Source organism: Dermacentor albipictus, chromosome 5 (genome assembly GCF_038994185.2).
Source record: "Dermacentor albipictus isolate Rhodes 1998 colony chromosome 5, USDA_Dalb.pri_finalv2, whole genome shotgun sequence".
Taxonomy (NCBI): Eukaryota; Metazoa; Arthropoda; class Arachnida; order Ixodida; family Ixodidae; genus Dermacentor; species Dermacentor albipictus.
In genome coordinates, this window is record NC_091825.1 from 138,090,088 (window position 1) to 138,111,921 (window position 21,834).

The window sequence follows — 21,834 nt, forward strand, 5'->3', positions numbered from 1 at the left end:
TTGGGGAGAATACTATAACGTCGTCTAAGTAGCACAGGCACGTGGACCATTTGAAACCGTGAAGAAGGGAGTCCATCATGCGTTCAAAAGTGGCAGGAGCGTTACATAGGCCGAACGGCATCACCTTGAATTGATAAAGACCGTCGGGTGTTACAAAGGCAGTCTTCTCGCGGTCGAGATCGTCCACGGCAATCTGCCAATAGCCGGAGCGAAGGTCAATAGAGGAGAAATAGCGAGCACCGTGGAGGCAGTCAAGGGCGTCATCAATCCGAGGTAGGGGATACACGTCCTTTTTGGTAACCCTGTTAAGGTGCCGATAATCCACGCAAAAGCGCCATGAGCCATCCTTCTTTTTTACCAGCACAACCGGTGACGCCCATGGACTACATGACGGTTCAATAATGTTCTTGGCAAGCATTTTGCGAACTTCGGTGTGAATCACTTGACGCTCAGCCGGTGATACTCGATACGGGCGGCGATGAATAGGAGGGGCATCTCCTGTATTAATGCGATGTTTAACAGCTGTTGTTTGGGCCAAAGGACGATCGTTAAAGTCAAAAATATCTTGGTAGGAAATGAGAACGCGGTAGAGCGCACGAGCGTGCTCGGACGGCATGTCGGGTGCAATCATGTTCTGTAAGTTGGCGATGGTACAAGTCGCCGACTGCGATGGTAGAGGAGGATCGGTTGAATTGTCGTCTATTGAAATCGATGCTACAGAGTGATCCTCGAATGAGCAAAGTTGGGCCAGAGACATCCCGCGTGGCAGCACTTGTGTCGTCAAGGCAAAATTGACCACTGGCAGGCAGACGCAATTCGCCGTAATAGATAAAATAGTATGAGGTAGTGTGGTCCCGTGTGTAAGGAGGACGTCTTGCATAGGAGCCGCGATGTAGTGACCGTCGGGCACTGGCGGGGATGACACGAAGTCAACGTAAGTCAGTGCCGAAGGTGGCAAGCGAACGAAGTCGACGGAACTGAGGCGAGGAAGGTGTTCTTCAGCGGGATCCAGAACAGGCAGGTCGAGGCGGAGAGTACTGGCGGAGCAATCGATGAGAGCAGAATGTGCGGAGAGGAAGTCGAGGCCGAGGATGATGTCGTGGGGACAGTGAGCGATGACTGTGAATAGCACGGTAGTGGAGCGATCGGCGAAGGAGACGCGGGCGGCACACATACCAATTACGGGGGCTGTTCCGCCATCGGCGACACGGACAACAGGCGTCGTGGCGGGCGTGATTATTTTCCTCAGCCGGTTACGAAGATCCGCGCTCATTACCGACAAATGCGCCCCAGTGTCTATGAGAGCTGATACAGGAACACCGTCGATTTGCACGTCAAGAAGGTTCAGATGGGTGGGCAACGTCAGGAGAGGATTTGGCGGCGTAGGGAGCAATGCAGCGTCACCTCGAGGCGCTGCATCGTCTAGTTTTCCGGCTGGGAGCGGCATCCGAAGGGAGTCGGCGAATAGGAACGACGGGGCTGGGGAGAGCGAGATTGTCGTCGTTGGGGCGAAGGCGAACGAGAATAGGGGCGGTTCGGCGCAAGAGAATCGGTGGCGGCATTATCTGAGCGGGCAGCATAGGGACGAGAAAGGCCACCTAGGGGGCGAGTGTAGGCAGTATAGGTAGACTGGTTCAGGGAACTCCAGCGACTGCGGCAGTGCCGAGAAATGTGCCCAATTCGATGGCAGTGAAAACAAATTGGCTTGTCGTCTGCAGTGCGCCATTCAGAGGGGTTGCGGAAATGTGGAGGGTAAGAAGGTGCGGGACGGGGTGGAATCGAAGATGCCGGGTGGGGATCAGGGCGATGGGCCGAGCAGATGGTGTGAAGACCCATGTTGGCGAACTCCTGGCGGACAACTGCCTGGATCAGGGAAACAGTGACTGCAGGCGCATTGGAGGGGCTGGAGTCGAACGCAGCCGGATAGGCGGCCTCGATCTCACGCCGGGCAATCCTGGTAACATCGCCAGTGTTGTTGGGACGAGGAGCGTCGGCACAGGAAGATGTCGCTGGGGTGTTGGGCAGACGGGCAAACTGTTGGTTGATACGTCGGCTTTTAGCGAATTCCAGGCGGCGGCACTCTTTTATAACTTCATCCACCGTCGCGACGTTGTTAAACACGAGCAAGTTGAAGGCGTCATCGGCAATGCCTTTGAGGATGTGGGAGACCTTGTCGGACTCAGTCATGTGTGCGTCAACTTTGCGGCATAGAGACAAGACGTCCTGAATGTACGTGACGTAGGGCTCCGTTGACGTCTGCACACGACCGGAAAGCGCCTTCTGCGCGGCAAGTTGGTGACCGTAGGGGTTGCCGAACAAGTCTCGAAGCTTTTGCTTAAGCGAATCCCAACTGGTCAGCTCATCTTCGTGCGTGCGATACCAAACTCGAGGTGTGCCACCGAGGTAAAAGACGACGTTGGCGAGCATGATAGTTGGGTCCCACCGGTTATTGCGGCTGACGTGTTCGTAAAGGCTGATCCAGTCCTCGACGTCTTCCCCATCTTTTGCCGAGAATACGCCAGAATCACGGGGAGCGGAGAGGGTGATGTAGGTCGTCGAAGTGGCAGCAGGTGTCGGAGCCGGTGGAGTCGGGTTGGCGTCGCTGGGAGCCATGAAGGTAGGCTCGACGTACCGTCCACTGCGAAGCTCCGTGACGAGGTACAGGGAACGTCCACCTCCACCAAATATGTTACGTAGGAAGACACCGACGAAAAGCTATTTACAAGTATATTTACAAGGCAATACGCCGCAGTTGACCAAGAGGCAACAGCCCGCGCGCTAGCTTCCAATCGTCGTCTTCGTCTTCTTCCTGCGCGGCTCTTCGTCAGTGGGAATACGACCCCGTAGCAATATTAAACGCCCGTTCCTGCGTTGAACGTCGGCGTGCCTCGGCGTCGTAACCAAGCGAGCAAGCAGAGCGAAGGATGAAAGAGCGAAAAAGCGGAGCGCAACTGGATATGAAAGCGAACAGAGCGCGAGGAGGAAACCGGAAAAGGAGGCTACAGTGAAAGCATGAGGCGGAAAGTGGAAGAGGAGGGTATGGCGAAAGGGCGAGAAGAAAAGCGTGGTGCCGCTCTGCGGCGACGATGGCTACGAGATGGCGCCAGTGTAGCGCGTGTCGTCTGTTCACCGATGGCACGCGGCGAGCACGTCCAACGCTCCCACGTATGAAAACAAAGCGCTGCATCAGCGGAGGTCTGTTTGCGAAGGCTGCTGTGAGTGGCGCCCACGCGTCATCCACGACGCGCCACCTCTCGCGATCTCCCGATTAAGCAGGAGACACACGGTACGATTCGGCGTCCGATCCGACGTGCGGCGCCGCATGCTCCGGCATGCGGCATACGATGATTCGGGACACACGGTGCGTGCATCCGAAAGATTGAGCGGCGCGTAAGCTCCGCCCAGATCCAGCCCTCCAGCTTGACTTCAGAGCCACGTCGAGAAACGCAATATAAACAACTCTCCACAACACTGCGTCGCTTTACGCGAACACTGCCAATAACGTTATGCCCCTGCGAGTGACAGAACACTTCACGACGGCGCGTCGTCCACTGACGACTCCGCCAACAGCCAGCGATAGGGCAGGTAGGCCTAGCTAGGCAGACGCCGCGGCCGACGGCGCTTACGATCCAACCCGAGCTCGTCGAAGAGCGCTTATGTTTGCCAAAACAATTAACACTGTACACATAGGTCGCCCGTAATTAAATACAATTGGTTTACTCGACGCAGTCGTTGCGAAGGGCAAACGTGCAAGCAAAGCGAGCAGCCTCGCTCAGACGGTCGGTGTGTGCTGTCTGCCCGCGAAATGCCCTCGCGTCGCGTCTCCTGATCTCGCCAGTAGCTTAGTCCTAGTGTACTAGGCGTTGCCTTGAATAACAGGCACACGTCGAGATAATTTTACTGAACTGGTAACTATTTCATGTCGGAAACAAACTGCAGCAGGCAAGGAAAAAAAAAAACACTGCGAGAAACCGGCCAGCCAGCGCCGCCTCCGTGGAGGGAACGTCACATGCCAGCCGCGCTGTCATTGGCTGCGGCCAGACGACGGTGCGGTTGTCGGACGCGTCGGACGATGAAAATCTGCCCGGTTTGTCGCACGCCGGACGTCCGATCCGGCGCTTCGGCACGGCAAAACACCTCGATTCCGGCTGCCGTTCCGGCGCGTCGGACGCGGGATCGGACACCAAATCGGACCGTGTGTCTCCCGCTTTAGCGAGGCAGTCACGCCGCATTTCGCTTTGTTTGCAACGTGCCACACGAGACAGATTGTCCACGCCAGCCAATATATCGCGAAATGAGAACACGCATAAAGCTGCGCTCAAATTTCGCATTAGCGAGTATCGTCGGTGAAATTTTTCTTTGCTCGATAAGATGTGTGCCGTGGCTTTGCGCAAGTAACATATCTTTTATTTAGCACGTTACCTAGTTGAGATGAGTGTTTTAATTATTATTTTGTGAGAACTCGTAGCACAGAGACTTCACATTGCTGCTCACGACGGCCTTTAAGAGAAATGTTACACATTACCATTCTTGCAACGAGCGTTCGACGAAAGGTTCGCTTTCTTTGTTCCAGAAGGTTAATTAGTAGAAAATGACAGCCATGTCCTGCGTCCCACAATGTGAATGGCGGTCCCTGTCGCATTACAAACGGTGTTTTAAAATATCTTTTGATGCCTATAATCAGAAGAAACCTACTCATCGTGCAAGTTTCACCATCGTTCTTACAAAAGAACTATAAGAATAAAGAAATAGGCCGCGCAGAAGTTCCAATAGCCTTGACTGCGGCGTCCGACAGTGACTAAATGTAGCATTGAATCGGAGAGAATTAATTCGCTTAGTTCGATCTGGCGGCATTGTTCCACCGCTATCCCAACGTCCAAGATATTTGCTATTCTTCATTAACTACAATCTTGACAGAGTGGCTGGGCAACAATGGCCTGAATGACGCTATAAGGCTAATGTTGACGTATATTGTGCGTAATTTCCTATCAATACACCAACTTATATGAGAATGTTGTCGAAGAGCTGGCGGTACCAGCACTGTCTGTAATAAGCCAACAGAGTCAAAGAAGGGTTGAAATTCTTTGAGTAAGTTAAGAAAACAGTACAAGAAGGTAACAAAGATTAAAGTTCGCAAGACAAAAAAAAAAAGCTATCTACAGAAGCTATTGGCGATGATTGTCAATGTAAGCGAATAGCCGAACGCTTCCAGAAAGCTATTTGCTTTATTGAAAGAATGATGCCCTACAGGGCGTATGCTTGTTGTAGTGATTATATTTAGGTAGCCTCTGTAGCTCAAAGCACTATGATGGCATAATATGCCCGCAAGTCAGTAGCGTGAAAGCACGCGCCCTTCGCATGAGTGAGGAAAGTCCGACTGCAAGTGACCGCCGACCACCAACTACCGACCACCAACTACCGACCACCAACTACCGACCACCAACTACCGACCACCAACTACCGACCACCGACTATCGGCCACCGACCAACAACAACAGAACATCCTAAAACGGGCGAAAGAACCAAAGAAAGCTATGCGCCTTAATAACACCACGCAAGTCAACGAACTGCGCAGAATAAGCCGGCCCCGTACAAGCTGCTTGGAGAGATTCAATTAGCTACCAGGCTACATATTCATAAAACAGACAATGACACTATATACAGTAGTTTATGGATGATCGGTTGTCTAATCCACTGTTTGAATTCTTGCATGAGCAGTACCTCCGTAGTTTCGTTTCAGTACCCATATATACGACACGGTAAGCTACCCGAATGAAAAAGGAAGCATTTGTGCAATCGACGGCATCACTATATACGTACGATGACTGCGACTCAAGAAACGTAGCAAGAGCTTGAAAGTATAATTGCGCACCAGAGTGCACTAAATGTTTTCAACACTAAAAGTTGAAGATACCACAAGTGAAAAAAAGCATTAAGACAAAAAGGGGAGTGTGCATTGTCGTTCGAGTGTAGCGGATATAAACATCTTCAGACGCACTGTGTCCGCTTGAAATGACATTGTTCGGCCTTCAAGCAATGTCCCACCAAACAAGAAATAACAAAAGCGGTTGTAATACATCGATTGATCAGACTGTCGACGTGGGCGAGATGTCTACCAGATGATTCGCGGAAAGGGATGCGTGCTGATTACCGCGGGATCTGGGTCAATGGAGGCCTATTGGGGGAGGGCTTTGCCCACATTAGTCCTAACGAGGCTTTGATGAAGCTTTGTGATATTTCCACGTGGCTGTGTCATTAGCAGCAGTAGGGTGGATATCAGCAGAAGTGCGTAGAAGCCGAATCATTTCAGGGCTATAGCGCGTCCAACCCATGATGATAGTACCGCAGGTAGGTGCTCATACTGCAGCATTACATATCATGTTCCGCGGCTTGATAGCCACACTTTTGCTCCTGGTGGTGCACGTCTGTCTTTCACAAGAGCACCGACAAAGCAATGAGTACAGCTTTAATGTGACTGGTAAATGAATAACCCATGAAGTGAAGTGAAAACAAAGGCACTTAAGTCTCCTTACGTGCATTGAGTGCGAAAGTAGTATGTCTCTTCCGCACGATACCTTTAACCTGTTCATGGGCTCGAACTGGGCAAGGTCAATTCGAGGGTGGGTCATCCAGATTTTGGGGGTGGGCCAAGTCAATTTTGGGAGTGGTCCAGGTCAGTTTTAAACGCGGGTCAACCCAGTTTTCGAATTGGGCAACGTCAATGTTGGAGCTGGGTCACCTAAATTTTGGGGGTGGGCCAAGCCAATTTCGGGAGTGGGGCAGGTCGGTTTTAAACGCGGGTCAACTCAATTTTCGAATCGGGCAAAGTAATTTTTTTGCGTGAGGGCCACGACGAACATTTTACGGCGTGGCTGTTCACCGTGAGATTTTGCAGTGCGAACCGCAGCAGGTCCAGCGCCGAGAACGTGGCGTCGTCACTTGGTCACGTGGGTTTTGGTGCCACTGGACTTTAACTTCGTACGCACGCCGGATTTGGCGCTTCATGGGACATATAGTGCTTTCGCATTAATCAGTATTCCATGTTGTTGTTCTCTGCGTACGACTAAAAAAATAACTCTTCAAGACCCTGCATTAAGCAACAATAATAAATAAGTGCTACCTGTGTGCCCGTGGACAGTTCCTCTAGAACAATTGCCGCACGTGGATGAAAACCAAAAAGAAAATTGGAAAGGATAAAGAGAGATAGCTTTCAATAAATCGCCAGCATCTTCATTGCTGCCCTACAGCGGTTTACTTGAACAAGGAAGCTACTCCCGAGAACTGCATGAAATTAAGATTTCAATTGCGTGTTTTTCGCTAATATTGCGCAGGTCTATACAGCCGATTATTTGGATAACACGACAGCCAATTAAAAAGGAGTTGCTGTCGCCGTACGGCGACAAAGAAAAAGAAATCTGCGCTACATCATTTCAATAAAAAAAGATATACAAAAAAGAAGCAAACAACTGCGACTGAAACACTAAATGACGGGAAATTGAATTTGTGCAGCCGAATATACGCACGCACTAACAGACATGCAACCACACGCACGCGCCTCGTGCCTCACCCGTAGAGGAGCGCCGCTCCGGCGATGCCCCCGCCGCACTGGGCCGTCACGTAGAGCAGGGCGCGCAGCGGGCTCACTTTGCGCGTCGCGAACGCCGCGAGCGTGACGGCCGGGTTCATGTGGGCGCCGGAGACGCGCGCGTAGCACTGCACCACCGCCGCCGCGGCGGCTCCGGTCGCGAGCGAGATGGCCAGCACCGAGGGCTCGGCGTATCCTGGCCACGACACGTGCGCGCCGCACACGAGGAACACGTAGAAGAACGTGGCCAGGCACTCGCCCACCACGGCGCGCCACAGGTCCAGCGTCCGGATCTCGGCGCGCAGCGAGCAGCGGCCGCCGCGCTGGCGTGCGCGGTGGCGTCCGCCGGCCGGGGACGGCGAGTCCAGCCGGTCCAGCATCTGCAGGAGCAGGGACTCCAGGCTGGCCGCGGTCAGCATGGCTGGACCCTCCTCGCTCTTCTCCCTCTGCACTCGTTCGTCGCGGCTTCTGTGCTGGCTGACCGGCCTCTGCGGGTGTGAAAAGAACGAACGACTTGGAATGAGAGCGAGCCCTCCCGCGTTATGGTCGGTCCACTGGCAGCTAGCGCGTGGTTAGGGACAATATGACTTGCAACACCCTTGTTCGTGGTCGAAGGGGCTCCAGGGCTGCGCGGCGGCTCTGACGTGCGAAATAGCGGCTTAATAAATGCCACTAATTGAAGCTACGTTCAGGTCTGGAACTTATCCTGTGTTTGAGCAGCCGTATACAGTCTTGGAGCCCCTTCGACCACGGGTACCGGTGTTGCAGGTCATATTGCACGTGACTTATACTATATACGTGTGGGTCGACAGCTGAGTGGTGGGCTATTGTTTGGAACAGCCTAAAAAGCCGCGCATCTGGGCTAGTTTGTTCATACTTGCGGGCACATAAACGCACACGTTATACAGAACAAAAGAAGGCGGATATAAGCGCTTGCCCTGTGTCTGCGCTTTTCTTGTCCTGTCGAAGGTTTGCGCTAGTTATACCTGCAAGCGCGAACAGCATAGACGAGTGACACGAACGGGAGGGATGTGGTGTTTCTTTTTTCTTGTTCCTGCACCTTTTCCACGTCCTGTATGCTATTTGTGCAGTCGTCTGCGGCATGTTGAATGCTCGGTATTTATCGTCAACCTAGACACCACCCTATTTTCCTCTGTCCGACCGGCCACTCTGTCCTTCTTGCCCTAAAAAAGGTTTCCTGCGGAAGGACACGCGTAACCTTAGTCCCCGCGCGCCCCGATTGTCTTCTTCCATTCCCCTCATTTTTCCCGCGCGGAGGGATTCTGTTCCCGAAAACCTCGTCTACCATAGAAAGACCGTGTCCTATATCGGAAGTGTTCTGTTCCTACGTCTGCAGCGAATGCGGATCACCTGCTTGCGGAAAGCAAGCTAGGTGGTATACGATGCATAGTTTACAAAAACAGCGCCATTTACACGACACAGAGAAAGAATAAAAGATAGGACGAGTGCTGGCTAATAACAGAAGGTTTATTTTACAAAATGAACAGCAACATGAATTAGATGTGCTCCGGGGCAGAAGGTTGAAAATTGACCAGCCTGATGTTCGTTAGTGATGTCTGATAGAAAACACATTTCATAAGCCGCTCCTGCAATATCTCCGAATGCGGGTCGGCACGCTTTTATTTTCTTTCACCTCACGATTGTGCCATCTGGTACTAACCCCGCGATGCAAGAAAAGAGAAAAATGACTCCCTCCGCGGTAGCTTATCGGCTATGGTGTTGCGCTGCAAAGCACAAGGTCGCGGGATCAAATCGCAGCCGAATTGCACACTTGTGTATGTATTACCCACTCCTTTCTGTAATACCCTCGGGCTCTGAAAGTATTTGTAATAAATAAATAAATAAATAAATAAATAAATAAATAAACAAATAAATAAATAAATAAATAAATAAATAAATAAATAAATAAATAAATAAATACATAAATAAATAAATAAATAAATAAATAAATAAATTTAGTCGGGGGCGAAATGCAAAAACCGCTGTGGTCCCGTACACTGAGGGCACGTTGAAGGTGCCCTGGTGGTCAAAATTAATCAGGAGTCCCCCCACTACGGCGTGCCTCATTATCGAATCGCGATTTTGGCACGTAAAACCCCAGAATTGAGTTCAGTTAAGTCACAAAAGAATTAAAAATAAATAAATAGAGATCAAGGAAGTGAAAGGAGGTGGCACGTAACACGTCGCCGTTTATGCAGTAACTACGCAATTCCGTTCAGGCAGACCACGCTGTTTGGATAACCCGAGATTGAATTTGTCCGTACTATGCCTCCGCATGATTGTACGATTATTTTTATCAGTTAAAACCAATGAAAATCACGAAATTTTGAAGTACGCGATGAGACACCTCCAGAGAAAAGAAAAAGAAAAGTAAACTGGGGATATTGAACGATTGATGCATTCGTAGTGAATATGCTGAAGTAAGCAAATTCTCGTAAACAAATCGACGCAGGCTGTAAACAGCCCACATTTTCCGTTCGCAGAAAATGACCACCACTCAGTGTAGCTGTGCAACTTGTCGAGAGGCTTCAAAGCAGAGAGACGTCGAGAAGACACAAGCGTCGAAACGCGGACCGCAGTACGAATAAACAAGATAAGTGTGTCAGCGTGCGCGACGAGAAACTGGGAAAAATGATATCAAAACACTCAGAAGGATGTGATAACCATCGAGGATGTCCGGCTTCAAGTCACGCCACGTACTTACGGCAAACGCGACAGCGGGGTACTCGAGCTGTTGAGACTCATGGAGTTCAGTGGTGCTATGAACACAGCTAGGTGGTGGTTGTGACTTGAGGCCGGTTTAGCCTGGTGATTATGGCCTGCAATGGCTTGAGCGTCGCATTTAATGCCATGAAGGCGCGTAACCAGATATTTAGTTTCTTCACTGTACACTCCCTGAGTGGTGCGCATATCCCAACATATTTGCATAAAAACGCCTCTAGCCTTTAACCTTTAATTTTGCAAAATTAGAAGCATAGGAGCAGAACAGTGGGAAAACCTTCGAAGAATAGAAGATTTCTGTAGCAAGGTGACAGGGGATTTCGTAACGGACTGTTTTGTTTGGTTGGTATTTCCGTGCTTATTCTTCTAGGGTTGGAATTTTAGGGAGAAGTCTGACAAAATGTGTGACCCCGGCTAATGTATGTGTTATGATGTATCGAAAAGAGATGTACGTAATCTAGATAAGAGTTCTGGACTACTCACTCGTATATTTCACAGAAAGGTGACTCAGCGTGGAATTATTATAATCTACACTGCTTTATAGTGCCGCTAGCACTTAAAAGGGACATCATGCGGAGGTAAACGTTGCTTCGAAGAGACATACAGACCATAAAGTAAGGGGTTTTACACGCAGCAGCAACGTAACCACACGTAAACTGATTTGTGAAAGGCACTTTGTGTACTTACGTCTACACAAATGCAGGGTATTCATAATATTAGGAACAATTTTATTTCCTTCTGGTGTTCCATATCTGCTCCGGTAACTTACTACCCGTGGTGTTGTGCTGCTGCTACACTCGAGTTTGTGGGTTTAATGCCTGGCATTGGCGGGCCGCGTTCCGGTTGGCGCCGAAAAAAAAAAAGAAAAGCAGTCGTGCGTGTCATTTTTGACGTACATTGCCGAAACCCAAGTGGTCAAAATTAATCGATATCTTTTCATTAAGGCGTGCCCCATAGCGCATTGCAAAGCTTCGGCTCGCACCATTTCACCGAACAAATAATATTTTATGATGTGTCTTCAAAGCTGTAACATATGCCACTGAACGAGCATTGATTACCGAAATTACTTCTGCGATAAGGTACGAGGTGGAGGAAATAAAGCCGATATGGACTCTTCGGAAAACAAGTTCCGTTGCATAGTGCTGCCTTTAGGTGGACGCGAACTTTGTTTTTGCTCGCGAATTGAAAAAAAAAAGAATAAGATATCAACCGCGCGCGCTTACCTGCGTCTCGCTACATCCTCGGCCCGACGCGTTTCCTGTTGCGAACTTTCACACCGATCGCATCGGAGCAGCTCTCCTCCGCCCTGCCGCCGAAGTCAGCTACGGGCGTTGGCGGCGGCGGCGACGGTCGTGGTGGTTCCGGGGTGCTGCTGCTGCTGCTGCTCACGCCTTCGACCGGGCGGAGAGCGCGTGGCCGGGGCGGTCGACATTCGGCGCTGCGGGAGCGCGGTTCGGCACCACCGACGGTGCCGGAGTCGACGAGTACGCGGCGCGCCTGGTGCGTTCTGGGCTCTCGCCGGCCGCTCCACGCGAGGGAGAAGGGGGAAGTCGGGAGAGGAGGGAGAAAGGAGCATCACGTGTTCTGACGTCACTTCGGGAGTTTGGGGAGGGGTTGCGGGGGAATTTCCTGGGCCCGTTCCCTTTTCGCAAGGTGTCTCCCCTTTGCGTTTTCAAACCTCCTCCTCTTCTTGGCGCTGCTCTAAAAAAAGAAAAGAAAAAACAAACGAGTGAAGGTCGTGCGTCTAGCGTGTCTTCGAGTCGTCCCTTAACAGTGAGAGCAAGGTTGTAGGATTTATGGATTCGGGTTTGTTTGGATTGCTGCCGTTTTTCAACAAGTAGGTAGGCAATGGCGCGCGAGCTGTGATTTTTGGAGTTTGGTTCAAAGCCGTTAAGACGTGTTCATAGTTATTTTCAACTAGTCCCAATGCGGGCTTGTTGGTATGGCATCTTGGAGTCCCATTGTAGCGCATGCCGACGGTGAAGGCGTAAGAAGGCGCGTGAAAGATACAGACACGGTGCTATTTGCTATTGCTATTTTCCATACCCGCTGGAGTATTTTCATTGTTTAGCTACAAATCGTTATTCTTTTCCGTAGTTTATATTCTTAATGGGGTGCGATCAGAACATTCAACGGCGGTATCTTGCGATAAGATTAGAAATCACCGGCTACTTAATGTTGGGTAGGGTTAATCACATACATCCAACATAGAATTTCATGTTGGCAACATAGAGCTAATATATTTAAAAGCTGACACCTCACAAAACTTCGCACGTCATAAGCACCAGACGCGCATCTCTGTGTTTGCCTCTTTTTGCATCTGCGAGCTACATTGTTAGGTCAAAGATCAAGTCGTCGCAAGAGCGCTTGGTTTGCCCGCGATTAGTCTTCACGATGTGCCACGTTTCGAATTCGCTTCAATTAAAATTCCTAGCAAAGTCGCCGCAGCTGAGTATTTCGAACCAGGTAGTAATAAATAAATCGGAAGAGCAGTTTAACGGCTCCAGATCTTCGGCATGGTGCCCATGACGAAACTACTTGTTTGGTTGTAACGTGAGGTACAGTGTGTGCAATGTTCTTTTTTATTGCAATATAGTTTTCTCCTGTAGTGTTTTTTCACTTTCCTGAGTAGTGTTTGGGGAACTTGGGATAGCCCGCACTAACGAGATCTACTTTCCCGTTTTTCTTCACTCATTCAAGAAGAAAATTCTTCATCAAAACGGACAGTTATGAAAGCTGCCTAACATTAAGAAGCACACATGACAGGGTCATGTCTGCTTCTCGTTGTTTTTTGTCCCATCTCGTGGTTTAAAAAATGAAAATCATTTGACGCACGTGGGTGAAGCATGCTTCTAGGGTGACTATAGACTGTCACTCTCGGTAGACAGCAGCAGGCGGAGAGGTGTGGTACATCGCTTGCCATTCAATTTAGAAGCTAACATACTAGGCGATCCGTATTCTTTGAGCCATGTATATGGCAAGATCGTGTCTTCTGCTCATATGGTAGACTGCGGGAAGACTCCTTTGCCGGGAGCAAAAAAAGGGCGCTGAACATATTTTGTTCTAAACTTACATTTGCAAAGTATTTAGAAGTTTGTGGTAGGTCACACTTAAACTACGTACGAGTTCACAACTGACTTACAGAATTCAATTCTATCAAACCATTTTCAAGGAGACCAGATAAGCTCCATTAAGAGCACAATAATCTTCTTCTAAAGCGTTGTTCCCGCAGTAACAATCGTGCCCTCCTTCCAACGCAGGTTTGGCTTCTTCACATAAAAAGTGTGTGAGAGGCAAAGACAGCTTTACGTGTACGCCTAAAATTATATGTACGGAAAATGGAGAACGACAAAAACGAGAAAAAAAAAAACTAATAATATATCGCTTTGCTGGGATGACGACCGACACTGCGCAAAATATTTTTACCAAGAACAGAAGTGGCTACAAATTATGCAAAGCACGTTCCAGTTAATGTGTTAGGAAGAAATTGTCGCTACTCAAGACATTAAAATTTACAGCAAGGACCCAAGAAAAAAACAACAAAAAAGCACCGGGAACTTTGATCAAATGTAATGTTTCTCACTGCCAACACTGTGATTTCTCATGGCATGCACGTGTCGACGCCCTTTCCTGAATACTGTTGAGACACATAAGCACAAAGTACGACACTGACAGGCGCAAGCCCGGGCTCGCTTTCGGCACATTACTTGTAACAAAATTGCCGAGCAAAGATGAAAAATGCGAATCGCACTTGACTACTCAGAGCCACACACACACATCGTAGCCAGCGTGTCCCATAAAGGTTTCATAAAGGTTCACTTAGCTGAAAGCCCGAGGAAAAGCAAGAGAACAGAAGGAGTTTCCCATAGAAATAGCGAGACACGCCTCGAATTTCGGGCTTGGTGTGAGTAATGCACTTTGTCGTTTTTCTTGTCGCTGCGAAGCAGGCTAGCTTCCAGAGATACCGGTAAGGAAAGGACTCCACGGAAAATTATTAAACAACTAACAACACTGCCAAAAAAAAAGGAATAAAGGAGGGATACAAGGAATTTATCACGCGACAAAAGCGAACAAAACGCCCGCTATTTTGTACTCGTCCCACATCCTAGAGAACGCGGCAGTCGCTTAGCAGCGCAGTTGTTTCTGTGAATGTTGCTTTTTTTCTTTTCTTTTTTTTTTTGGTTCCCTTAGGAAGCGTACACCGCGGTCTTGTTCTCTTCTTTCTAGCCCGAGCACGTAGGACGTGTATTTTCTCACAGACGGACGGTATAATACGTGACCGGAAGTTTCAATGGCGCCATCGGAGAATGAGAAGAAGTAAAAGGCCAACCAGTTTCTGGCTTGATAGTATCGTGGCATTAAGTTTTTCTTTTTTTTTACTCGACTGATGGAGTGAGTGGATGCATCCGGGGCCTCTAGGGAAATCCTTTTTCCGCATTTCTTACCCCATTTTATCTAGATTTACTCTAAAAGAAAAAAAAAAACTCCGTTGGGGTATTTCGCGTTCGCACAAAGTGCTGAGAATGGAATGCTTGGAACAGAGAGGAAATTAAGAATAAAGAAACGCTCGTACAACAATTGAGCAAAAAGAAGAGATATAGCTAACGCTAAGCAGCATGGTTCCGCTGGAAAGTTTTTTTCTTTCTGGTTATTCCCCAAAGAAGGCTTCTTGACTGAGTGTGTTAAGGTTAGATGCACATTACAGTGGGCGATGCCATTTGTTTGTCGGACGTGTTTTGCAAAAGTGGGTTAGTAAAGCGAAAAATTGGTGCAAAATACGAGAACAGCCTTTGTTTGAGGGCATACAGATGGTCTTAAAATGGTGTCTAAAAGTCCGTTAAAATTGGTATTGCCCAGAAAATGTATGCTTAATTAAAAAGAAATGAAACAATATTGTCGAGATTGCATTTATATAGACTTTATTTACGCCTAAGAACAACTGCGATTGCGTTCGCGGCTCCATACCTATTCGCTCAAAGAATCGGCATATAACTTTGTAGTGCGAATTAATACATGATAATGGCGATGATGATAGCTACGGGCAGATGGCGATAAGCACCCATGGGGATAAAACTTCATAACAGTATACAGAGGTACAATGCTACCACTCGACCAAGTTCACCTCGTATCCAACAAGACCACCTACCCCATCAAATGATTGTTGACGTTTAGCATTACCTGCTAAATGCTTGAGGTCTTGAATTGTTATCACGGATTTGTTAATGTGGAAGGACGAAATATGCAGTTCATTCTGGAGCTGCTTAGCTACGTACTTGTCACCCGGTTAATAGAATTTCGTAGCAATGGCTTCTGTTCTACTAAAGAAACTAGTGCAAGAAAGTTTCAGTCCGTACTCTAACAAAATTGACGACACAAGACTTAAATTTGTTCTTTGAATTTTCTATAATCATTGCCATAGCAGTAAGCTAAGGGTGCAAAAGCGTGAGGATTCGAGAGTCGTTGTTCCTGTAAAATATTTTTATCTTATCATTATTATTTCCGCATCTATTGCCTTCTATTATCTTATATAACTATAAATCACAGTATATTTTTTTGTATCGAGGTTATTGCTCCATAAGATAGCTTCGAAGTTGCGTGGCATTGTTTTCAAACAGGACATAGGTGTAGCCGGACGCTTGCCTGGTCTGATGGGTAAACATATATGACGTGTTCTACATTGCTGAACTAGGTGACTTCTCGAAAGCTCGGCGTGACGTTTATTAGCTAAGTACCTTTGAGGTAATCTTAATAACGAGCTGCTAATGAAGTAATTTCGCGTATGCTGTGTGCAGAAAGATTGAAGATAGGTCTGTCTGACAGTCTGGTGTCGCGCCGCTTTTTCAGTGCACTAGCGCTTCGGCTTCCAATCCGGTGAAAAGCCGTTGTGTGTCTGTCCGTGCAATGCGCGACCATGAACGCCTGCACACAGCGGGCCTAAGCAGTAGACTTTGAGAACGCTTTGCTACTGCTGGTTTGTGTAAGCGGTCTACTTCGTTAGCGCTCCTCTCCTTTTCTTTCCCTATTACCGCTTTTTCTGGTTGGATAATCCCCGTGCTGGGTACCTCTGGTGAACGTCCCTTGCGTCTCCATACGTTATTTCTCACCCTCAATCGAGGGACGTCAACATGGGCCACGAGTTCCACTGGTGGTGCAGAACTCGCCGCCTACCGTTCCAGCGAGCAGATTCCAGCAGTGGAAGGCTGCGTCGCTTTTGCAGCCATGGTCTTAGTGGCCGCTTGTTGGCTCAGCGTGCACCTTCAAATGTGCGAGACACTGTGCTCTCTTTCACTCTCTCTCTCTTTTCATCCCTACATACCCTCTCCCCCGTGCAGGGTAGCAAACCGAACGTGCCTCTGGTTAACCTCCATGCCTTTCCTCTCTTCTGTTTCTCTTTCTCTCACTGATTTCTTTCTCTTTCTGTCTATGATTTACGTCAAAACCTGCTGATAATGGAAGACCTAGTTTATAGGATGAGATAATTTGCGCGCGGAAGTTCAGCAATACGAAGCGCGATCTTAACGTACGCCTGACTTCCTTCCGTTGAAATACGGCTCTTTTCCCAGAAAATCCTGCCCTCAGAAAAGAAAATACATATAGACGACAGTGCGAAAGGCGTTTTCTCTTCTAGTTTTTCTGACTCGTTTATTTATTATTTTCTTAAATCTATTGTAAAGATTTAATTTAGTAAGTCCCCTGAAGGAGTAATTACGGACTTGCCTAAGTCCACTCAGGTTTCTGAACTATCTTTAACTTTGTAATATATTGCTCTGAACCTACTTTCTGTATTTGTGGAGCAAATAAGACCAAAAGCATAAAATTAATATTCACTCTTGTGAAAACATTTTCGGTAATCAGAAACGCGCTAAAGAATATGAATGCACCATAGCAGAACAACCATGGCGCATAAGTGCGCAAAAACTTGATATAATATTAGACTACGAAAATTGCCACTTAACACTGACAAATAGCTTCAAGAGTAAAGAGCCCGAGCGCCGTGTTGCACTGTTTTTTTATTTTTGCTTTACTGGAAGAGGACCCAATATGAGCTCAAAAAAAAAAAGAAAAGAAAGAAGCGGTGAGGAGTGAGGGGTGGAGACATGTCTCTTGGGCCTTCATTTGTAATGCTTGCCACTATAACAACAACAACAATAAAGATCAACAGAGAGAACCCAGTGCCATTCTTCATTGGTAAACAAGCTATTTTTTTTTTGTTCTCTACGAAGAGAACTGATCGCAGAAAGTATTCAATACTGGGACGTCGTTGTAGCTCACATGGAGTGCACGACAAAATCCACCACCTCTCGATGTCCACCGTCTTGATCGGCAAGTGGAAATGAAGATGGCTCAACACTCTGCTTTCGAGCGTTGCACTTCATCTGTGATCATGGCGCTGTTGGTGGAGCATACTTCGTTTCATCGATTTTTATTGCTTCCAGGTTTCTCGGTTTAGTTTACACGCGAAAAACCACATCGAATTTAACAAGGCCGATGATATGGAGAAAATAAGAAAGAATCAAGATCCCAAGGTTTTCCCAGAAGGCTGTCCTGCGCGAACTGACTACACAAGGCGAGAAAGAAAATTGAAGAGTAAGGAGAGACTGGAGAGTAAGACAGCCAACAAATGGACTGACCTTCTTTCCATGTCCTCTGCGACGCCATTGAACCTTCTGGTCACGTAAGATACTGCCCGTCTCTGAGAAAAATACAGATCCCACGTTGCCCGAAAAAAAAAGACAAAAAAAATGAAAGGAGTGAAACCATCCAGTCAGTCTGAAAGCGCGGAAGTAAGTGTGAATCCAAGCAACTGGGAAGCCCTGCCACAATTCTTTTTTTTCTTTATCAGCGATGGATCCCTCTTCTGACCTCTATTTTACAGGGAATAGCTATTTTGCACCCCGTTATCAGATTGTTTTCGCTCGAATGTAGGAGCATAGCGGCGCGCAGGATGTACAAGTCGCTGAAAAAAATATCCTGCCAGCACTCAAAGTTTGGTCTGCAACGTAGAAGACGTGAATATCGGCACAAACTAGTGTAGCTGGCTAAAACATCGCCTCCAAAACCATCGTCCCAACGGATATCTCGGAGGCCCCCTGCGCGTGGTAATGAGTCGTGCCGTGTTAGATGTCACCGGGAAGCTACATGTCACGTGGGCGAGCAGAAAGAAGCTCAAGCCACAGTTCTCAAGCCACAACTCGCAGCGCGGAGTCGCTGCGAGTTTACTGATACCGCTTAGAAAAATGAACGATTGGAAAAAAATGGCATGGCACAACGGCTGAAATGCGAACAAGAGGGGATCTTAAATGTCTAAGACGTGCAGTTTGGCAAAAGATTTCGCAAAGCTATAGAAAACCATTTCTTTAAAGTTCTCGCAAACGTCTTCCTGTCCGTTAGAAACGTCTCTCCTCTTTGTTGAATGAAGCATGATGCACTCTAAAAACTAAAAACAGTTTACATCCTTTGGGGCACATCTTTGTCCGACAACACTGATCGTCGTCTGTCTTGCTTACGTTTCCTTTCTTGAAAACTGAGCTCTTTGTTTGCCTGTCAAGAGTGCGATGTCACGCTGATTACGCCGACGCCGTTAGTGACCTAGAAGTACCGGACATGCTATGTTGAAGAAAGGAAATGCATGCAAGACAGATGGCGTTTATCGTTGCACCCCAAGGGGTGCAAACTGTTTTTATATGGTATACAAACAACTCACACCTCAGGGTATTATATGCTTGTATTACTGCTGTGTGGGATCGTTACCTTCCTACGTGTTTCTTGGGCGTTTAACATGGCGAATTAATACGTATACGAACGCTTAAGATTAAGCCGCTTGACCGGCGTTTCCTTCGTATCGTGCCAACTTGACTAACTGACTTCCAGATGCTGCACGGTGGATCTTACGACGGAGTACATAGTGTAGGGTTCTCGATTGATTTTGGCCACCTCGGATTCTTTATCCTGCACCCAAGTGAAATAAGCTAGCGTTCTTGCATTTCCGCAGGTATTCGCGGACCTGATTCGCACACGTCAGCTTGTGTAAGCGACAAGACACACCTCACACGACCGAAAACAGGCCGATACAGGTACTCGTTTCATCTTTGTGGAAAGGGAGCCAAGGGAGCCTCCGTTGACACGAGTATATGACGCGAGAGGGCTCGGTTATAAGGCCCGGCCTGCCCTCTGTCCCCACATGCTACACACCGCCAAGACGCGGACACAGTGGCCGTAACGCAATTAAGTCTCGATGCCCTTGTGGCTGGGCGCGCACCGTTTACAGAGGAGGGCGTAATTTTATTTGCTCCTCGAAGTCGTACGTAGCGCGGCGGTGTCCCATCCTGCGGTCGCCAGCTGTTTCCAGGCAAGAAGCGACGGGGCGACTGCTTCTGTTTGCCGTTCTGATTTTACGGTCCTCCTCGGAGGCGACGAGATGGTTGGTCGCGTAATTTTCTTTGCGCGCTCGCGCTCGCTTGCTCGTGCTGACTCCCCTTTCCTCCGAGTGCCGGCTTAATGTGCGATGAGATCTTGGTTGCCGCTAAGTTCTTGAAACAATTTGCTATCGTACCAGTTGCGCAACTAAATAAGTATTTTGTACTCCTTCTTGCTATACGAAGTGAGTCCTTTTAAATGAGCAGTATCTTCGTCACCAGGAACACGTTATTACGGTAAACTAAAACAAAAAAAAATTTCGCGCACACTACATTCGTCTTGTAGCATATTACGCTATATACTCACTTCCTTCGTTCTCATCTTTCTATTCCCGCTTTGCCGTCCCCCATTGTAGGGTAGCCAACCAGACGCATTCCTGGTTAACATTCCTGCCTTCTCTCTTTATTTCCTCCTCCACTTTCTTTACGTATTTCCAGCTTTGACTTCGCTTAGAGGTACGAGAAACATGCTTACCTGTTTCAATTAGCCAGAGTTAAGATGTATTGTCTCGGTGGTGAATGAAAGTGATAAAGTTTGTTATCAACTTTTTTTTGTCCTCCATTATAGCCAACTCTGTTCTTCTATATACCAGACCTTTTCTGTACTTAAACCAAGAAACCAAGTTTAGAGTGAAATTCGCGGAAATGTGCTTACTGATTTTCACCACAATTGCGTAGCGCAAGAAATAAGCAAGCATGCTTCGCGCATATTTCTACATATTTAGCATTAAACCAACGTTTGTTCTCACGCACAACGCTGATTTACTCGGTTTCATTGCTGTAGGAAGCATATCTAGAAATGACATTCCTAAAAAATTTTTTTAGGGTTGTCATTTGCGCGATTTCAAGTTTCAGATACCCGCCGCCGTAGTTCAGTTTGTATGGCATCGTGCTAGGTCGCGGATTCGACCCCACTTGCAGCGACCTGTTCTTTAAAGGGGGTGGGATGCAAAAGAATAGCTCGCATACTTAGATTGACATGAGCGGTTGAAATCCCCAGATGGTCAAAATTAACCCGGAATTAACCCCAATATGACGTGTTTTACAACGAGATCGTGGTTTTGGAACGTAACACCCCAGATTTGTTTTTAGACTCCAAAGCTGCACAGATGATTATGAGGTATACGCCGTAGTCGGGATGACCGTGGAATAACATTGATCCTGGCCCGCGGTGCTGCTCTAAGTGCTGCGCTTCTGAGGACCTCATTAAAGTTCTTTATCTGTCTGTCTGCCTGTGGGCACTTTAAGAAACACTAAAAATGTGAGTGAATCAAACTTTTTTTTTTCATTCCGACCCATCTAAATATGGCCCTCGCGAACTAGGATTGAACCAGCGCTGCAGAATTTTGTAGCCCACAGGGCCTCCACTGAGCGTCATTTCGAATGTGCGCAGCGCCAATCGTTCGCCTCTGCACCGTTCATATATTGTCTCACGCCGCCACTTACCTTCTAATTCACTGCTTATAAAGCAATGTGCGCCCAGGAAACTAGAACGCTAAAGCGAAAGCAAACTTTTCGAAACCCGCAACGTGATCGTTCGAGCGCAGCCATGATACCGCGCGTTAGCACATCTTACGACGTACACTTATCTCCGAAGAACTGACTTCCACCTACTCTATAGAAGACCGCCACCTACTCTATAGCCGCATCTCTCCATGCACTCTCTCTATTGCCATCTCTTGCGTGGCTGCAACCCTTATTCATCTTCTCTGTAAGCGCTGCTCAACGCGAGCCTCAAAGTCTGCTGCTTCTGCACAGACCGTCCGTCGCGAAGCCGCAAGTACGCGCTGCATGTTGCCACGACGTGGCGGCACAACGCGAATCCACAATCGAGAGCTCGCTTCACTTTTTTTTTTTTGCTGCGTTTGCGCGCTTCGCGTCGAAAAGACGGATCGTGCGTTCAGCTCCAGCTGCTCCAACGCCAGCGTTGTTTCCCAAAAGCCATCGGCGCGGTGTTTGCAAGCGCGCTACCCGCGCTTTCTGTGAGCGCGAACGCATTGTCATGCACGCGCGGTTATTGCAGGAAATTGCCGCAACCGTGTGCGCTTCGAGGGAAGGGATGGGTGGGAGGGAGGGAGGACTACGCTGGGA

General features: G+C 48.1%; 2 protein-coding genes across 2 annotated transcripts in view; one reads left to right on the top strand and one right to left on the bottom strand.

The window, feature by feature from the left end:
* LOC135909295 (lens fiber major intrinsic protein-like) overlaps positions 1 to 11,778 on the bottom strand; it is a 52,765-nt gene extending 40,987 nt beyond the window's left edge. Inside the window, exons 1-2 of the mRNA XM_065441234.2 lie at positions 11,551 to 11,778; positions 7,568 to 8,073 (exon numbers count right to left, since the gene is read on the bottom strand). Coding sequence (XP_065297306.1) covers positions 7,568 to 8,004 — 437 coding nt within the window. The 5' untranslated portion in view covers positions 8,005 to 8,073; positions 11,551 to 11,778. The remainder of the gene's footprint in view (positions 1 to 7,567; positions 8,074 to 11,550) is intronic.
* Positions 1 to 21,834, top strand: part of LOC135909297 (uncharacterized) — a 192,018-nt gene that overhangs the window by 83,246 nt on the left and 86,938 nt on the right. The gene's annotated exons all lie outside the window — the stretch shown is intronic.